This window comes from Manis pentadactyla, chromosome 9 (genome assembly GCF_030020395.1).
Source record: "Manis pentadactyla isolate mManPen7 chromosome 9, mManPen7.hap1, whole genome shotgun sequence".
NCBI lineage: Eukaryota > Metazoa > Chordata > Mammalia > Pholidota > Manidae > Manis > Manis pentadactyla.
In genome coordinates this window covers 61,229,294-61,245,840 of record NC_080027.1, presented here as the reverse complement: position 1 = coordinate 61,245,840, position 16,547 = coordinate 61,229,294, and the positions used below count along the sequence as shown (strand labels likewise).

The 16,547-nt window shown below is 34.6% G+C and overlaps 1 protein-coding gene across 5 annotated transcripts in view; it reads right to left on the bottom strand.

Moving 5' to 3' along the window:
- ANO5 (anoctamin 5) overlaps positions 1-16,547 on the bottom strand; it is a 112,704-nt gene that overhangs the window by 21,294 nt on the left and 74,863 nt on the right. For all 5 annotated transcript variants that reach the window (XM_036932722.2, XM_036932724.2, XM_036932723.2 and 2 more), the window contains 5 exons: positions 14,948-15,063; positions 8,258-8,392; positions 7,789-7,894; positions 7,628-7,688; positions 619-770 (listed from right to left, as the gene is read on the bottom strand). In XM_036932722.2, coding sequence (XP_036788617.2) covers positions 619-770; positions 7,628-7,688; positions 7,789-7,894; positions 8,258-8,392; positions 14,948-15,063 — 570 coding nt within the window. The remainder of the gene's footprint in view (positions 1-618; positions 771-7,627; positions 7,689-7,788; positions 7,895-8,257; positions 8,393-14,947; positions 15,064-16,547) is intronic.

The window sequence follows — 16,547 nt, the reverse complement described above, 5'->3', positions numbered from 1 at the left end:
TACCATGAAGTGAAATTTTCATCAACAATATACAGTTTGCCAGTTAAAAGACCTAAAAATTTAGATATCCCCCCTACCCCAGACACCGGTGCTGGTCTTTCCATTATAATCAATTAAAAGGGACCAGGTGTATAAAATCTGGTTGAATGAAACAATCACTCATAAGCCCACTATCTTAATACAATACTATTTTAATTTTTACATATTAACTTAGTATTATTTCCATGTATATATATTTATATACAAAGCCCACAGCATACACACTATTTTCCATTTTCCCTTTATTTCACTTAGTATTAAATAAGTGTATTTCATGATAAGATTCATGCCTTGGATTTGCTTCCTAGTGGCAGGGAGGAGCAGGTGTGTAAAGGAAACAATATTATCTATAAATTAGTATTGACTGAAGCTGGATGATAGGTCCATCCTGGGGTTCACTTTACTTTTCTACATACTTTTGATAGTATGTTGAAATATATATTAGACATAAGAAGTTTATATGATTTATATGTTGGAGAATATTTTGAAGGCAAATTAAAATATACATCGTTATTGGAGAGGCAACATACAGCAGTGCATCCATGGAGATATGCTGCCTATTTCAGTCTCCTAATCTACCTTAGTCACTGGATTCCTTTTCCTCTGTTTGCACATAGCTTCAAATTCGGGTCTCAGCTGAAGCTGCTGCTGTTCCTCTTCAAAGTCCACCAGGTCCCACTCATATTCTAGTCTGGATTGTCGCTGTTTCCAAAACTCCAAAAACAATGTGACTGTAAGCAAAAAAAATAGGAAAACAAATATAATCAGGAGATGGAGAAATACAGTGAATAATAAAATAACTGTCTTTTTTTCTACTTGTAAAATAATTTTGGTTACATGATGGTTCCTCTGGCATTGTTATATTTAATGATAAAATTATAAAATCATTTATGTTAGCATAATACTATGTAGTAATGTTGAAATAATTCATATATAAAAATTCAAGTTAATTTCTTAGACATCAGTCCAAGGAAGAAAAATATATTTCAGGTGCATTATATTGTCTTCAATTAGATAATCTGAAATAATATTTAAACTTAACCTTTTATTAACACCTAAGATTTTGTTTGCCTGTCTTACTGAAATCATTCATGCAATTGTGCCACTTTCTCAGGCTTAAGTAAATTTAAGGAAAACACAGAGGCCATTCCACAGCATAGTATCTCTCTCTCTCTCTCTCTCTCTCTCTCTCTCTCTATATATATATATATATATATATATATATATATACACACACACACACACATAGAATATCTATTTTAAATAAAATTTCATTTGAATAATAACATATTTACAGAGAAGTACATAAAACCTAAGTGTACATTCAAAGAATTTTCACAAGTAATCTTCATCAATATAAAAAAACAGAACATGTCCAGCAACCCAGATATCCTCCCATAGGACTTGTCTGAAGCATAAATGTAACTAGTGTCCTAGCATCTAATATTATAGTTTTACCTGCTTTGGAACTTGATATAAATAGTATGAGACAACAGGTAGTTTTTGTGTCAAGTTAAGTTTTGTTATGGTTCAAGTTTGTTTGCAAACTGAATCCACACTGTATGTTGTAGCAAAAGCTCATGTATTTTCGTTGCTGTAGAGTAATAATGAAATCACAATTGTGTCTATTCTTGGGGTCATGGACATTTAGGTTGTTGCCAATTTTTTGTTATTACAAATAGTGTTGCTGTGGATATTCTCGTACATGTCTTTTAGTGGGCAAATGCAAACCGCTCTGTTGGGGATATACCCAAGAATAGAATACTAACACAGTCAGTATTAATGTAAAATTTTATCACCTATGAAAGACTCAAATGTGTTCACTGACTCATTCCCTACGTTTTAAATAGTTCTAAGGAACTATGATTCTGTCTGTACATTTTTAAAGTCTTAATTACATCTTTCTTTAAGTATCAGTACAGTCACCTACCTGGTCTCTCTGCTTCTAATATATCTCTTATTTTCAGTGCAAATATATCACCTGACTATTGAGGCTTTATTTGTTCATTTGCTTGCATATAATTTGCTTATGCGTTCTTTTCCTAATTTAAAACATTATTTATTTTGGTAAGAACACTTAATAATTTTAAGTCTGTTAAACATTCTTACTGATCATAGGTACAATGTTGTACAACAGATCTCTAGAGTGTATTCATATTGCTTAACTGAAACTACATGCCTACTGATGAGTAACTTCCCATTTCTCCCTTCTCCCCTAGACTCAAACAACCTCCATTCCACTCTCTGATTCTATATATTTGACTATTTCAGATACCACGTATACACAGAATCATGAAGTATTTCTCTGTGACTGGCATTTTTCACTAAGCTTAATGTTTTCCAGACTCATCCATATTGTCACATACTGCAGAATTTCCTTCCTTTTAAGAATAAATAGTGTATCATATATGTATGTATATCACAGTTTCTTTATCCATTCATCTGTCAGTGGATGTTTAGTGCTTGATTATTGTGGATAGTGCTGCAATGAACACAGAGGAGCTAACATCTCTTTAAGACACTGATTTCAATTATTTTGGGTAAATACCTAGAAGTGGGATTGCTGGACCATGTGGTAGTTCTATTTTTAATTTTTTGAGGAACTTCCATATTTTTTCCCAGCTGCATCACTTAGCGTCCCACCAACAACATTCAAGAGTTCATTATGCTTCTCTGTATCCTCACCAACACACTTGTCTTTTGTTGTTTTAGTTAAAAGCCATCCTAACAGCTGTGAAATGATAGCCCATCATGGTTTGTGTTTGCATTTCCTTGATAACTAATGACATTAAACATTTTCTTCATATACTTGCTGGCTATTTATATATCTTCTTTGGAAAAATACCTATACAAGTCCTTTTTCCATTTTTTTAATCAAACTATTAGGATTTTTGTTTTTTAACTGCTGAGTAGTATGAGTTTCCTAGATATTTTAGAGATGAACCCCTTACCAGATGTATGATTTGCAAATATTTTCTGCCATTCCATGAATTACCTATTCACTCTATTGAACATTCTCTTTGTTGCAAATAAGCTTTTTAGTTTGATGTAGTCTGGCTTGTGTTTTTATGTTGCCTGGGCTTTGGTGTCATACTGATTAAATCACTACCAAGATCAATGTCATGAAGCTTTGCCCTTATGTTTTCTTCTAGGAATTTTACAGTTTCAGGTTTTACTGTTAAGTCTTAAATCCAATTATGGGTTTATTTTTACTTATAGTATAAAATAAGGATACAATTTCATTCTTTTGCATGTGGATATCCAGTTTTCCCAACACCATTTGTTGAAGACACTCCTTTCCTATTGTGTATTCTTGGAGATTAGTTAACCATATATGTTGGATTTATTTCTTGACTCTATTCTGTTCCATTGTTCTGCATGTCTGTCTTTGTGCCAGTACCATACTGTGTGATTATTGTGGCTTTGTAATATATTTTGAAATCAAGTAGTGTGATGTTTCCATCTTTGTTCTTCTTTTTCAAGACTCATTTGGCTATTTGGGGTTTTCACTGATTCTATATAAATTTTTCAATTTGTTTTTCCTATTTCTACAAAAAACACTATTGGGATTTTGATAGAGATCACACTGAATATTTAGACCACTTTGGGCATTATGGACATATTAATAATATTAAGTCTTCCAACTAATTAACACATGATGGCTCACTTTTTTATTCCTCCAGACATTTAGAAATCCAGCATGCATGAATTTCAGTTTCAATGGATTAGTTACACAACACGAGTTCCCCAACAATACAACTCAAATTACAGTTACCTTGGTATATTAATCATGAATATTTGCAATAAGTACAAACTCTGCTGTTAGTAATTCATTCTACAAATCACTATATAAGTAGCAGATGGGTATCATGATTAGTGACCAATCACATCACTTCTTTAAATGCTGTCAGTGAATGACCATTATGTACCTACTGTTGAGTTCATGCCCAGACAGCAAAGAGCATGTTTGGGTTGTCTCCTTGTCTCCCTGTGATAAACCCATGTGACATTTTACAAAAATGAATAATCAACAGATGTAACTGGCCAACAAAGATAAAGTGCAACAAAGAAATGAAAAGTCATAATGCTGGGAGTGTAATTCAAATAAAACATAAATGGAGTTATACAAGAAAGAGAGGCCTATGAGAATGCTGACATTGTTGCCACTGAAAACACTACACATAGACCCAGAGGAACTTAGCATCATTTATTCAGCCTGTATTTGAATACATACCATATGCCTAGCCCTAGAACTATAGAAATGAAACCCACTGTGTCTATCCTAAAGAAATATGTAATGTGATTGTCTTATAAACAATTATAACCATGGATGTATGTACATTAAAAAGTGCCTTAACATCAAGGACAAAGTATGTTTATATTTAAATCCCCATTGGATAAACTGTACCTGTGCCAAGGCAGAACATTTAAAAAATACTTGTTAAATTACATTAAAGTGTAAACAAAGTGAAACCTTTAAACTTCTGGAAGAAGTATGGGTGACCATCTTATACTATCTTGGAGCAGAGAAGGTTTTGCTAAAGAAACACACAAAACAAAAAAAACCTATATTGGAAAGTTTCATGAGCGAGTTAAATATAAAGTAAAACTTCTACTGACTACACACAAGCTCAAATACAAATGACAAACTGAAAAAAATACTTGCAACTTATGTGGTAGACAAAAATTTACTGTTTATTATATTAAAGCACCTATGAATTATAAAAACCAAACACTTCAAAAGGCAAGGAGCCAATGTTCAATAAAATATTAGAAACATGTTCACTCTCACTCCTAATCAAGTGACTCTAAATAAAACCATAATGAGAGAGTAGTTTTATCCAATAAATTATATATGACAAAAAATTGCCAATCCCTAGGCTCATCCAGGGTTTAAAAACAGGAAAATCCATAGAATGACTGTGGGAATAAAAACTGGTACAACTTTTGTGTAAGGCAATATGGAGATATAACAAAGTTTTAAAATTGTAAATATAATTCCTCCCAGCATTTCACCTGCTAAGAATTTATTTCTTAGAAGATAGTTTTACAAGTATAAAAAGATGTTTATTTCAGAATTATTTACCTTGATAAAAGAGCAGAAGTGGGTTGAGTTCTGCTCTAAGATGGTGACCTAGGAAGCTACTGGCCTCATTTCCTCCCACTGCCGCACAGAATCTATAGCTACAGAAAGAAACAGTTCTTAACTCACTAATTCCCCAGGGCTCAATGCAGAGGCCACAGAAACCAATGCCCATCTTCCAAGCTTTCCCTGAAAGCGATCTACTTGCATAATTTAAAAACTGGTTTCCAATCAGCAAGCATTTAGGTGCTGACTACCCAAGCAATCTTCAGATTCAATGCAATTCCTTTCAAAATTTCAATGACATTTTTCACAGAGAAAGAACAATACTGAAATGTGTATGGAACCACGAAAGACCCCAAGTAGCCAAAGCAATCTTGAAATAGAAGAAGATAGCTAGAGGCATCACATTTCCTTATTTCAAACTGTATTACAAAGTTATAGTAATTAAAACAGGCATAAAACAGGCACAGACCTATGAAACATAATTGAGCGGCCAGAAGTAAATGCATATGCAGTCAACTAATATTTGACAAGAGTGTCAAGAATACTCAGTGGGAAAGGGATCGTTTCCTCGATGAATGATTTTGTGAAAATTGGATATTGCTTTGCAAAAGAACTAAACTGGACCCTTATACCACAAACCAAAATCAGCTCAAAATGAATTAAAGACTTGAGCACCGAACGTGATACCATTAAACTCCTAGAAGTAAACATAGTGGGTAATCTCCTTCACACTGGTCTTGGCAGTGATTTAACTTAAAAGCTAAGGCGATAAGAGCAAAAATAAACAAGTGGGGCTACATCAAATAAGAAAGTTTCTGCACAGCAAAGGAAACCATGAACAAATGAAAAGGCAGCCTATAGAACTGGAGAAAATATTTGCAATTCATATATTTGATATGGGGTTAATATCCAAGGTGTGTGTGTGTGTGTATGTATTGTATATATAATTGTATAAGTTCTTTATATATATATATATATATATATAAAGAACTTACACAATTCAATAGAAAAAAAAGACAAAACCAAAACCAAAAACCAAAATCCAATTAAAAAATGGGCACAGAATCTGATCAGACATTTTTCTAAAGAAGATGTACAGATGGCCAACGGGTACAGGAAACGGAGCTCAACATCACTAAATCAACAGGGAAATGAAAATCAAAACCACAATGAGAAACCATAACACAACTGTTAAAATATCTATTTTCAAAAGACAAAAAGTAAGAAGTGCTGCTGAGGATGTAGAGAAAAGAGAACCCTTGTGCACTGTTGGTGGAATAAAAATTGGTATGGCCATTGGATTAAATTTGGATTACAGTATGGCGGGTCCTTAAAAAATTTAAAAACTATAGCTAAATAACTACTACAATGAATTTAACCAAAAGAACTGACTGAGGGTAGCACTTCTTCTACTTGAGGTGTTGCTGTGTGTTCCCCATATGGCCATTTCTCTGTTGGTGTTGGTGCACAATCTCTCTCAATGCAAACAATTGTGAACTATGACAGTTGTTCTAATTCATGCACCTGTCACTCACTTCCAAGTAATGATAGAGGCAGGATTTGTCAGCCGCATGATAAAGAGATGCTTGTATCTCAACTTACCAACTTTCGGGTCGCTGGAGAGTCGTTAGTAAGGGGTCTCTGTCCTCCATGCTCTCTTTGAATCTAGGCTTCTCTTCAGACCAGGGCAGTCCAGCAGAACAGAATTCATAAATCCCTCTGCTTCACACACACACCCACAAATTCTGCTCTTTTTGTCTGGATCCAGCTACTCTTGCTCCCTTGCATTTTTAAATGCACATATGTGTGTTTGTTAACCTTTTTTTCTTTGTTAAGAAAAGAACCCCATTTCTTCCCAGATTCCCCAGTGTTTTGAGACATGTTTCAGAAGTGTTTAGGCCTCCTACTGCTGACTTATCTGACAAAGTATTTTCCTCACTGACAGGAGAACAGCTTCATGACACTGCTACTTCTCATGTGAAATAAAAAAGATGAAATACTGGGACATTTCTAAAATTAAGAGGAATTTCGTTTAATATGGAAGATTTTTAAGAAATGGAACTGGAAGCTGGGACTAGAATCCAACACAGGGAATTTAGACTCAAACAAATCAACAGTTTCTGATTCTTGTTCTAGTTTGTATCCATGACTCAACATTCTCCAGCCACCAAATATTTATGTTTATTCTCTCCTGAATTTAGTCATTATTGAACTGTTTTTTACCATAGTGCTGGAAGATAGTATGAGATGAATATATATATTGTTTCAAAAATCACACTGTGTCTCAGAGAAATGAGAAGATAATAGACCTTTTTGGACCAAGGACTAAGGACTAAAGACCACTGATGTTGACTCCATCACTGTATTGATTGATGCTCACAAAGACACAAAGATCTAAAATCGCTTTTGGCATTTAAGGTATGCTATCAGTGCATATTATCCAGATTGGCCATATAACAAAACATGGAGAAAGCTGCTTTTACATGACTATTTACTCACCCCAAATTCCCATGAATATTGCAAAGAACACTGTTGACTCATTATCAAATAAATGGGAGAACTGTAAAAACAATAACATCAAAGAAAGACTACTTATTATCAGATGCAATGCAAAAGGAGAGAAATTCCAAGTTTTTCAACATACCACAATTCATACGTACCTTTGAAGCCAAACATGTAGTATTTAGTCTCCAGTAGTCACACACTAGATCACACAGTGGGCACATGATAATCTGGCCTCCAATCTTAGGGTCACAGATCTCCATGCTGCAGAGGGAATGGCAAAGATATTTTAAAAGTGATGTGTGTTTGGTGAAAGTCCAAAGCTCTTCTCAGAAAAACTGCTTACACAGCTCTTGACAAATGGCAGAAGGGGCAATGAAGCAGCAATTTCTGTAGGGGGTCAGGTCATGCTTTAAGGATCAGATTCTTTAGAACTGACTGTTAAAAACACGTTTTTCATAAAGCAGCAGGGGAGGGAGAGCTGCTGCATGTGGGTCTTTTCCAGAAATATTAATTCTCTGCTGCCATAAGTAAACATTCTAAAACAAATGCCAGGGAAATAATAACAGTTTCAGTTAGAATAACATCAAGATGTGTTCTCTGTTTGGGTGGCTCAGTTGCACGTACCTGCTAGAGTTACCATTCATTGATAATAAGCCATAAATAAAACAAGCTAAGCCAACCACAGCTGCAAAGGACAGCATTTCTGTGTAAAATCCAAGAAAAACAAAATAGATGCCAATTTTTTCTCCATAATAATTCCTATGAAAGAAAATAAAAATAGAATTAGAGACTGGAAGAATAATACATTCCAGAGAGCCTTGGTTTTGTACTCAGACAAACCTGTATTCTAATGTGCGCTCACTTTCTAACCATGTAATTTTGGCAAAATTACTAAACTCTCTAACCTTTCATTTCCACAATACAAAATGTAGGGTGATTTTGTACTCAGACAAACCTGTATTCTAATGTGCGCTCACTTTCTAACCATGTAATTTTGGCAAAATTACTAAACTCTCTAACCTTTCATTTCCACAATACAAAATGTAGGGTGATGTTTATCCTTAGAATTAATGCAAGGATTAAAAAAGAAAATAACATAAGTAGGAAGCCAAAGGAGTGGAAGTTTTAATTTGGAACAATATGGTAATTTGGAGAGCTTCTAAATTGTCAAGAGCTTAACTGTTTTGAAATAAACTGCAGAACATTCTGCACTGTAACTTCTAGCATTAACAAATCAAAATCATATTCACAACCTGAAGACTTCTGCTTTATCCCTCTAAAATTGAAGAAGGATTCTACTACATTAGGTGACAGTGGTTGTGTGTATAAAGTTCCATTTTCCTCCAAGTTTGCTCTCTGACAGATGTTTATGGAATTCTAAGACAGGTAGCAAAAGTAAGGGATTTAAAATGATGGCTTAATAAAAGTTCTACAAATACACAGTTCAGCTCTTGCTCTGCAAAGAGTTGAGAAGTTACAGCATTACTTGGTATAAATGTTCAAGTCTTCCAAATTCACATAGGACAAACCAACCAAAAAAACAAACTAAAAATTTTATAAGCAAAGTTAAAACGTAAATGACAAATGTGGAGAAAATACAATAAATATATATCCAGATAAAAGGTTAGAAACCCTCAGTATATAAAGAACTTACAAACATTGAGAAAGACAAAATTCCTTTTTAAGAAATGGACAAAAGATATAAATAGACAATTCATCAAAAAGATTTTAAAAGCCCCTTAACATACAAGAAGGTTCTCAAGTCCATTTCATAGTAAGGGAAATGCAGATTAAAACTACACTAAAAAACCACTTCGCACCCATCAGCTTGACAAAAATTAGAAAACTTGACCATGCATTCTGTACTTTCATATGCTGCTGCTGCTGGGAATTGCAAATGGTCCAATCCCAGTAGAGGGGAATTTAGCAATATTTAAAACAACTACATTTCCATTTATCCTGCAACCCAACAAACTCACATAAAGGCATTTGCCCTGAAAATGTATTCTCCAGAATACAAAAATACACATGTACATGATTAATCATTGAAACACTTTATTTTATAATTACAAAATACTGGAAACTAATGTCCAAATACACATAATAGTTTATGTACCATAAGGTTGTAAAATGAATGAGGAATACCTGTATGAAGCCATGTGGATTCATCTTCAGGATATATTATTAAGTGCAAACAGCAAAGTGCAAAATAATCTATGCAGAATGCTACTTTTTAATAATGAAGGAGTGAGTTTAGAGAATACACATATTTTCTTCTTTTAAAAATAAACAGGAAATGTAAGCCAGAAAACAGTTAAGTTAATTAGACCTAAGGAGTGACAGGAGAAGAGGCCAAGGCATGGGGTCAAAGGGATAGAGCAGGCAGTGTCACTTCCCTGGATTTTAACTAAAATTAGGAACAACTGAAATAAGCCAATGATGCCTGAAGTGAGAGGGGCAGAGTTGGAGGTAATAAAGGAGGAATGTTACAGAGACAAAGGATCCTGTCTGTGTCTCCCAGAGGAGCTTGTGTAAAAGAACACTGAATGGCAATCAGTATATGTGGAAGGAGCGCTGCAGGTGGAAAATCATTTTGCAGCCAAAACAGTCAGGCAAGAATCATTTTGTTAAATTTGGGGAGGAATTTTAATGGGTAGCAGAACTTCCAACAGAGTAGTTTAGCAAGGTGAAAAAGGTGGAGAAATCAAATTCTTAACTGGGTGATCAAAATTAATATAAAAAATGAAGGATTATTGGAAGCAAGGAAAAAAATATAAACTATAGTGAAATCAGATCATAGTTTGACTGGATGATCAAAGTCATCGCAAATAATCTGATGCCCATGGAGCTGAAGTTCATTCATCTCTTAGAAGAGGCTGCCAAGAACCGGTGCAGGTTTCTCTACACTCACAGGGGGGGCCCTGGGAGCTGGAATGGAGCTCCCTCAGGAGGTGCTGGCAGGCTGGTACTGGTATCTCGGAGCAGGAATGAGGGGGCTGGTTGTGCAAAAGTTGGGAAAATGCACACTGCTTGAAGCTGAAGCAACAGGAAGTCACTGCCTCAGCCAGGTAAAGAAAAGCAGGATTCTCACACACAAAAAAATGGAAACAAATCCTTTTTCCCTTCTCCTGTCTTTCAGACTCCTCAGGGCTTTCTTTCTGGGAGAGCCTAACAGTGAGCCACTGGACAAAGCACATCTGTGGTTTTCAGGGTCCCAGCTTCAATTTCACAAAGCAGACTATAGAAAGGTGAGCTGAAGCTGACAAACAGCTGAATTACTGGCACAAATAATAAGAGAGTACAAATGAGATCACATTAACTGTTAATCCAGTAATTCACTATGCAGTTGCCACTTCCTACCTGCACAACTCCAGGCTTTAGCCCCCATCTCTTGCTTCATTTCCTTCCTGGCATCTTGGGACTCCCGGGATGTGTCTCACCTATACTAGGAATAATGTTGGAGGGCAGCTTTCAACAGCCTCCAGGCCACTGTTGCAAGGGTTTTGGCTCTTCCAAGCCAGTGCTGCTCATTTCTCCAGTGAGGAGTTTCCCCCTCTGCCTCCGCTTTCCTCACCAAACCCCACCCATGCCCTGTCCCAGAAGGTAAATCCTCTCAGAAGGATTTTTTTTTTTCCTTTTCAGTCAAATTGGTTGGGGTATAATTCACATACAATAAAACCAACCTGGCCGAGGTATGTATATCAATAATTCAAATGCATACACTCATGCACATGTAATCACCATCACAATCAACATTTAGAGCACTGCCATCATCTCAGAAAGTTCCCTTGTACCTCTTTGTAGTTAACCCCTTCCCCAACACCCAGATCTGAGCACTACTATTTTGACTTAGGTCCTTATTTTCTTTTCCAGAATAACAGTATGCAGCATTTTGTGGCCTGCCTCTTTCCTTCAGCATGATGCTTTTAAGATTTATCTCTTGGTGTTGCATGTACTCATAATTTACTTTTTATTTCTGAGAAAAAAAAATTGCATGAATACAAAATAATTTTTTCATCCATTTTACCAGTTAATGGACATTGGGTTGTTTCCAGTTTTTTTTATTATTATTATGAATTAAGCTGCTTTGAGCATTCAAATAATGGTGCTTCTGTGGACATATGCTTCATTTTTCCTAGGTAAAGACTTAGAAATGGAATTACTGGGTCACATACAAAGTGCATACTTATAAGTAACTGTCAAGCTGTTTTGTAAAGTTGTTATACCATTTTGTATTCCCACTTGCAGTATTTGAGATTTCAAGTTTTTCTGCATCCCTGGTAGCACTTATTGTTGTCAATATTTTTTATCTTTCTAGTGGTTGTGTAGAGGTATCTCAGTGACATTTTAATTTTTATTCCCCTAGAGAATAAAGATGTGCATCTTTTGATGTTTACTGACCATCCATAAATATATTTTCTTGCTTAAGTATCTAGTGATGTATTGCCCATTTTTAATTAGTTTGTCTTATTATTGAGTTGCAAGAATTCCTTAATTATTCTAGATAAAAGTCCTTTTTTGATATGTATACTGTTAGTATTTTCTATTTTCTATTGCTGAGTTTGCCTTTGTATTTTTGTAACAGTGTCTTTTGAAAAGCAGACATTTTTAATTTTAATGAAGTCAAATTTATATATATATATATATATATATATATATTTTTTTTTTTTAGATAATTATTTTTTATTGAAGGGTAGTTGACACACAGTATTACATTACATTAGTTCCAGGTGTACAACACAGTGATTCAACATTTATATACATGATAATTCTAGGTACCAGCTATCACCATACCAAGTTGTTACAATATTTTGACTATATTCCTTATGCTATACATTACATCCCGGTTACTTATTTATTTTACAATTGGAAGTGTGTACTTTTTTTTGGTTGTTGTTGTTAGGGCATCTCTCATATTTATTGATCAAATGGTTGTTAACAACAATAAAATTCTGTATAGGGGAGTCAATGCTCAATGCACAATCATTAATCCACCCCAAGCCTAATTTTCGTCAGTCTCCAATCTTCTGAAGCATAACGAACAAGTTCTTACATGGAGAACAAATTCTTACATAGTGAATAAGTTACATGGTGAACAGTACCAGGGCAGTCATCACAGAAACTTTTGGTTTTGCTCATGCATTTATATATTTTTTAAATTGTGGTTTTTGTGTCTTACCTGAAAAGTCCTTGCCAAGCCCCAGGCCTCATAATTTTTCTCCTGTATATTCTTCTAGAAGTTTTGTTTTAGCCCTTATATTTAGTTTTCTGATCCATTTCATGTGAGTTTAAATTTTGAGGAAAATCATTTGGTACCTGTCTTTCTCTGCCTGGCTTATTTCACTGAGCATAACAACCCTCTAGGCTCCATCTATGTTGTTGCAAATGGTAGGATTTGTTTTCTTCTTATGGCTGAATAATATTCCATTGTGTATATGTACCACCTCTTCTTTATCCATTCATCTACTGATGGACACTTAGGTTGCTTCCATATCTTGGCTGTTGTAAATAGTGCTGTGATAAACATAGGGGTGCATATGTCTTTTTGAATCTGGGATATTGTTTTCTCAGGGTAAATTCCTAGGAGTGGCATTCTTGGATCAAATGGTATTTCTATTTTTGGTTTTTTGAGGAACCTCCATACTGCTTTTTACAATGGTTGACCTAATTTACATTCCCACCAACAGTGTAGGAGGGTTCCCCTTTCCCTGATTCCTCGTCAGCATTTGTTCTTCTTTGTTTCTTGGATGCTGGCCATCCTAAATGGAGTGAAGTGATATCTCATTGTGGTTTTAGTTTGCATTTCCCTGATAATCAGTGATGTGGAGCATCTCTGCATGTGCCTGTTGGCCATGTGAATTTCTTATTTGGAAAAGTGTCTACTCAGATCCTCCACCCATTTCTTAGTCAGGTTATTTGCTTTTTGGTTGTTGAGGTGTGTGAGTTCTTTATATATTTTGGACATTAATCCCTTATTGGATATGCTGTTTATGAATATATGCTCCCTCTGTGTTCTCTTAAACAGCATGAGATAGATCTGTGTATATTCATTGAGGAGGGTACAAATAACATATTATTTATTGAAAAAAAAGAAAACCTCAGCAAAAAGTAAATAATGGTGCCACTGCTCTAGGGAAAAAAATGTGTTTGTGTATATGTTTTATTATGCATATACATAAAAATAGGACTGAGGGTATTACCAAATAAAGAATAGTTACATCTGCAGAGTTCAATGGAGCTTAAGATTTCACTTAAAACTTTGCACATTCTTTATTACTTGAAATTTTAAAAATAAACATGCTATTTCTATAATTTAAAAAATTAAATGGCCATTATTCACAACAATTAAAAATCCATCCAATGAAGAGTAGATACAATGATCTGCAGAAAGTATCACTTTATATATGCTGGCTAACTTTTATTTATTCTTAAAAATTTCCCCTCTTGTTTGTCTTAAACATAACTGTTGAGCTTAACATTTCAGTTAATTTGGATATGTGTGTGTGTGTGTGTGTGTGTGTGTGTGTGTGTATGCAACAAAATCAGTGTCATAAGCAGGATGGTGTGATTCTGTGCAAGCAGAGCAGTACAAGCATAAATCTCTGAGTAAAAGCACTGCCTATGGAAACCAGGGGTCTGTAATATGAGTTCCTTCATGGAAATCATAGCAGGCTCTTGAACACCCTGTATGTGTATGTATTATTGTTATGGTTCAAAGCAGGTTACTTGCAACCACAGTCTTCTTGTTTAGCTAATAAAACTTTCTAAAGAATTGAGGTCATAGAGTAATTGCCTTCACAGCTGTCTGAAGTCAGTACATACCCACAAACATCCATACACAACCTTTCTCCCATCTTCTAAATTCCTGGACTCAAAGAGAAACAAAAAAAAACTCTTAGGTATTAAGCACTAAATGCTAGCCACAATGCTAAAAAATACACTTACCATCTAATTATCAAATAATATCACAAGTAAAGTACTATTGTTATTCCCATTTTACAGTTGAGCTACATAAAGGTTAAATAATTTGACCAGGTTTATAGCTTCTAAGGGAAAGAATTTGGATTTGAACCCAGCCTATCTAAATACCAAGGCCCAACCTCTGAACTACCAAGGTCTCTGCACATTGGTTAAGAACATTCTGGCAACACATTTTGCTCACAAGTGAATGATTAAATACTGTAGATACAAAACCAGGAATATGTAGAAGGTAGTGGGTGACAATAGCAGAAAAAAGAATGTAATATGACACTATTTTGAATAAAAATCACATCATCAAGTAATGACAGGTTTGATCCTATGTAAGAAACTTACCTAATCAAATCTAAAGGCTGTTCCTTGTAAAAATAGGAAAGCCGAGCCCAATTCTGGTGAAGTATGTACCTTTCATTGACAGGATTAGGAGATTCTGACTGCTTCCAATATTGACCCTACAGGTATTCAAGAAGAAAATACTTGAATAAAAAAGCAGAAGGTATAGATGAAATAAATGAACACCACTTTTATATAAAGGTTAGTAAATGGAGTGAATGTGCTCTTTTACTTTTAGATTTGGATTTTCATATTTATTAAAAATTTGTAATAAACTATAATAAGTGATTTACTATTAAACTCTCACACCCAGTTTATTTAAAAATATAAGTTAAAATTTGAAACTTTGGCTTTACTCAAACTGCTCTTTTCACCTGGTATGCCTTTTTTTCTCTACTCAAATTCTAATAATACTAACAGCTCTGGTATTCATGTAACTATATAATAGCTGGGATTTTATAAGTAGACTAACATTTTATTTCACAGATGGAAAAATTAAGCCCCAAGCAAAGTTAAGTGAATGATCCTAAGTTATACTGCTATGACTGGAATTGCCTATAGGGAACCTGTCCCATTTTCACTGGCCATTTCCCAAAGAAATTAAAATATGTACAGTAAACTTTAGCACGTAAGAGCTTCCTTATTGCTTCATGAATAAGTTCTTCCAATTTGTTCCTGAGTAACTTTAGTTTAATATCCCTTCAGGGCTAGCAGAGTACTGTCTACACAAAGCTGTCTGATGCAGTCTTCTTAAACCATTCACCTAGACAAGTGAACTGCTGAAGACCAATGAATAAATATCCAATTTAAAATTAAGCACATGTGAAACATCTCTATATGTTAAGGTATAACATTTTATATTATCCAGATTCCAACTATTTTCTTCTTCTGTAGCTAACTGAATCTTGAGAAGTGAAAAAAAAAAAGAAAAAGTAGCCTATTTAGGTTATCTCGAAAAATGATTCTTTAAAGTACATAAGGAAAAATCTGGTGCCTAAACTTGCATTCAGAAGAGAAGAAAGAAAAAAGGTAAAATGAACAATAATTTATAGCAATCTCTAACAAGAGCTCAGTAAGACTGATTGTCTAGTGGGCATGGATGACTCTACTGGAATTCTACAGGTATGGATTAAACTTGCTGGTGACTGAAAGTCGTTAGTTTGGCTTTATTATGACCTGATAATAGTAAGAAGAGAATTAATGCCCTAAAAATAAACCAACAATCCTTTAAATATTCAAATAGGGTATGAGCCCTTTTGTGAAGAAAGACTGACAGAGAATGCACTGCAAAGAGTTTATTAACCCATTACAGATCTCTCCACTTAACCAAGTATCAGTGGCATTATGTAGAATCCATAATCTTCTCACAGTTCTTTCACCCAAGGGAAAAAATGAAGGTGGGGAGGAGGATGGTTTCTCTAACACTTAAGTTAAATTCACTTGAATGGTAACAGATTGATACTCTATTAAAACCTGCCAATCATTTTGGAAAATTCTGCTGTACCCTTATAGGAAACATATCAAACATAATCCAGTAATCACAGTAATCAATGTTGAACAGACCTTGCATCAATTATCATACCGTTGAATATATATCAATGGA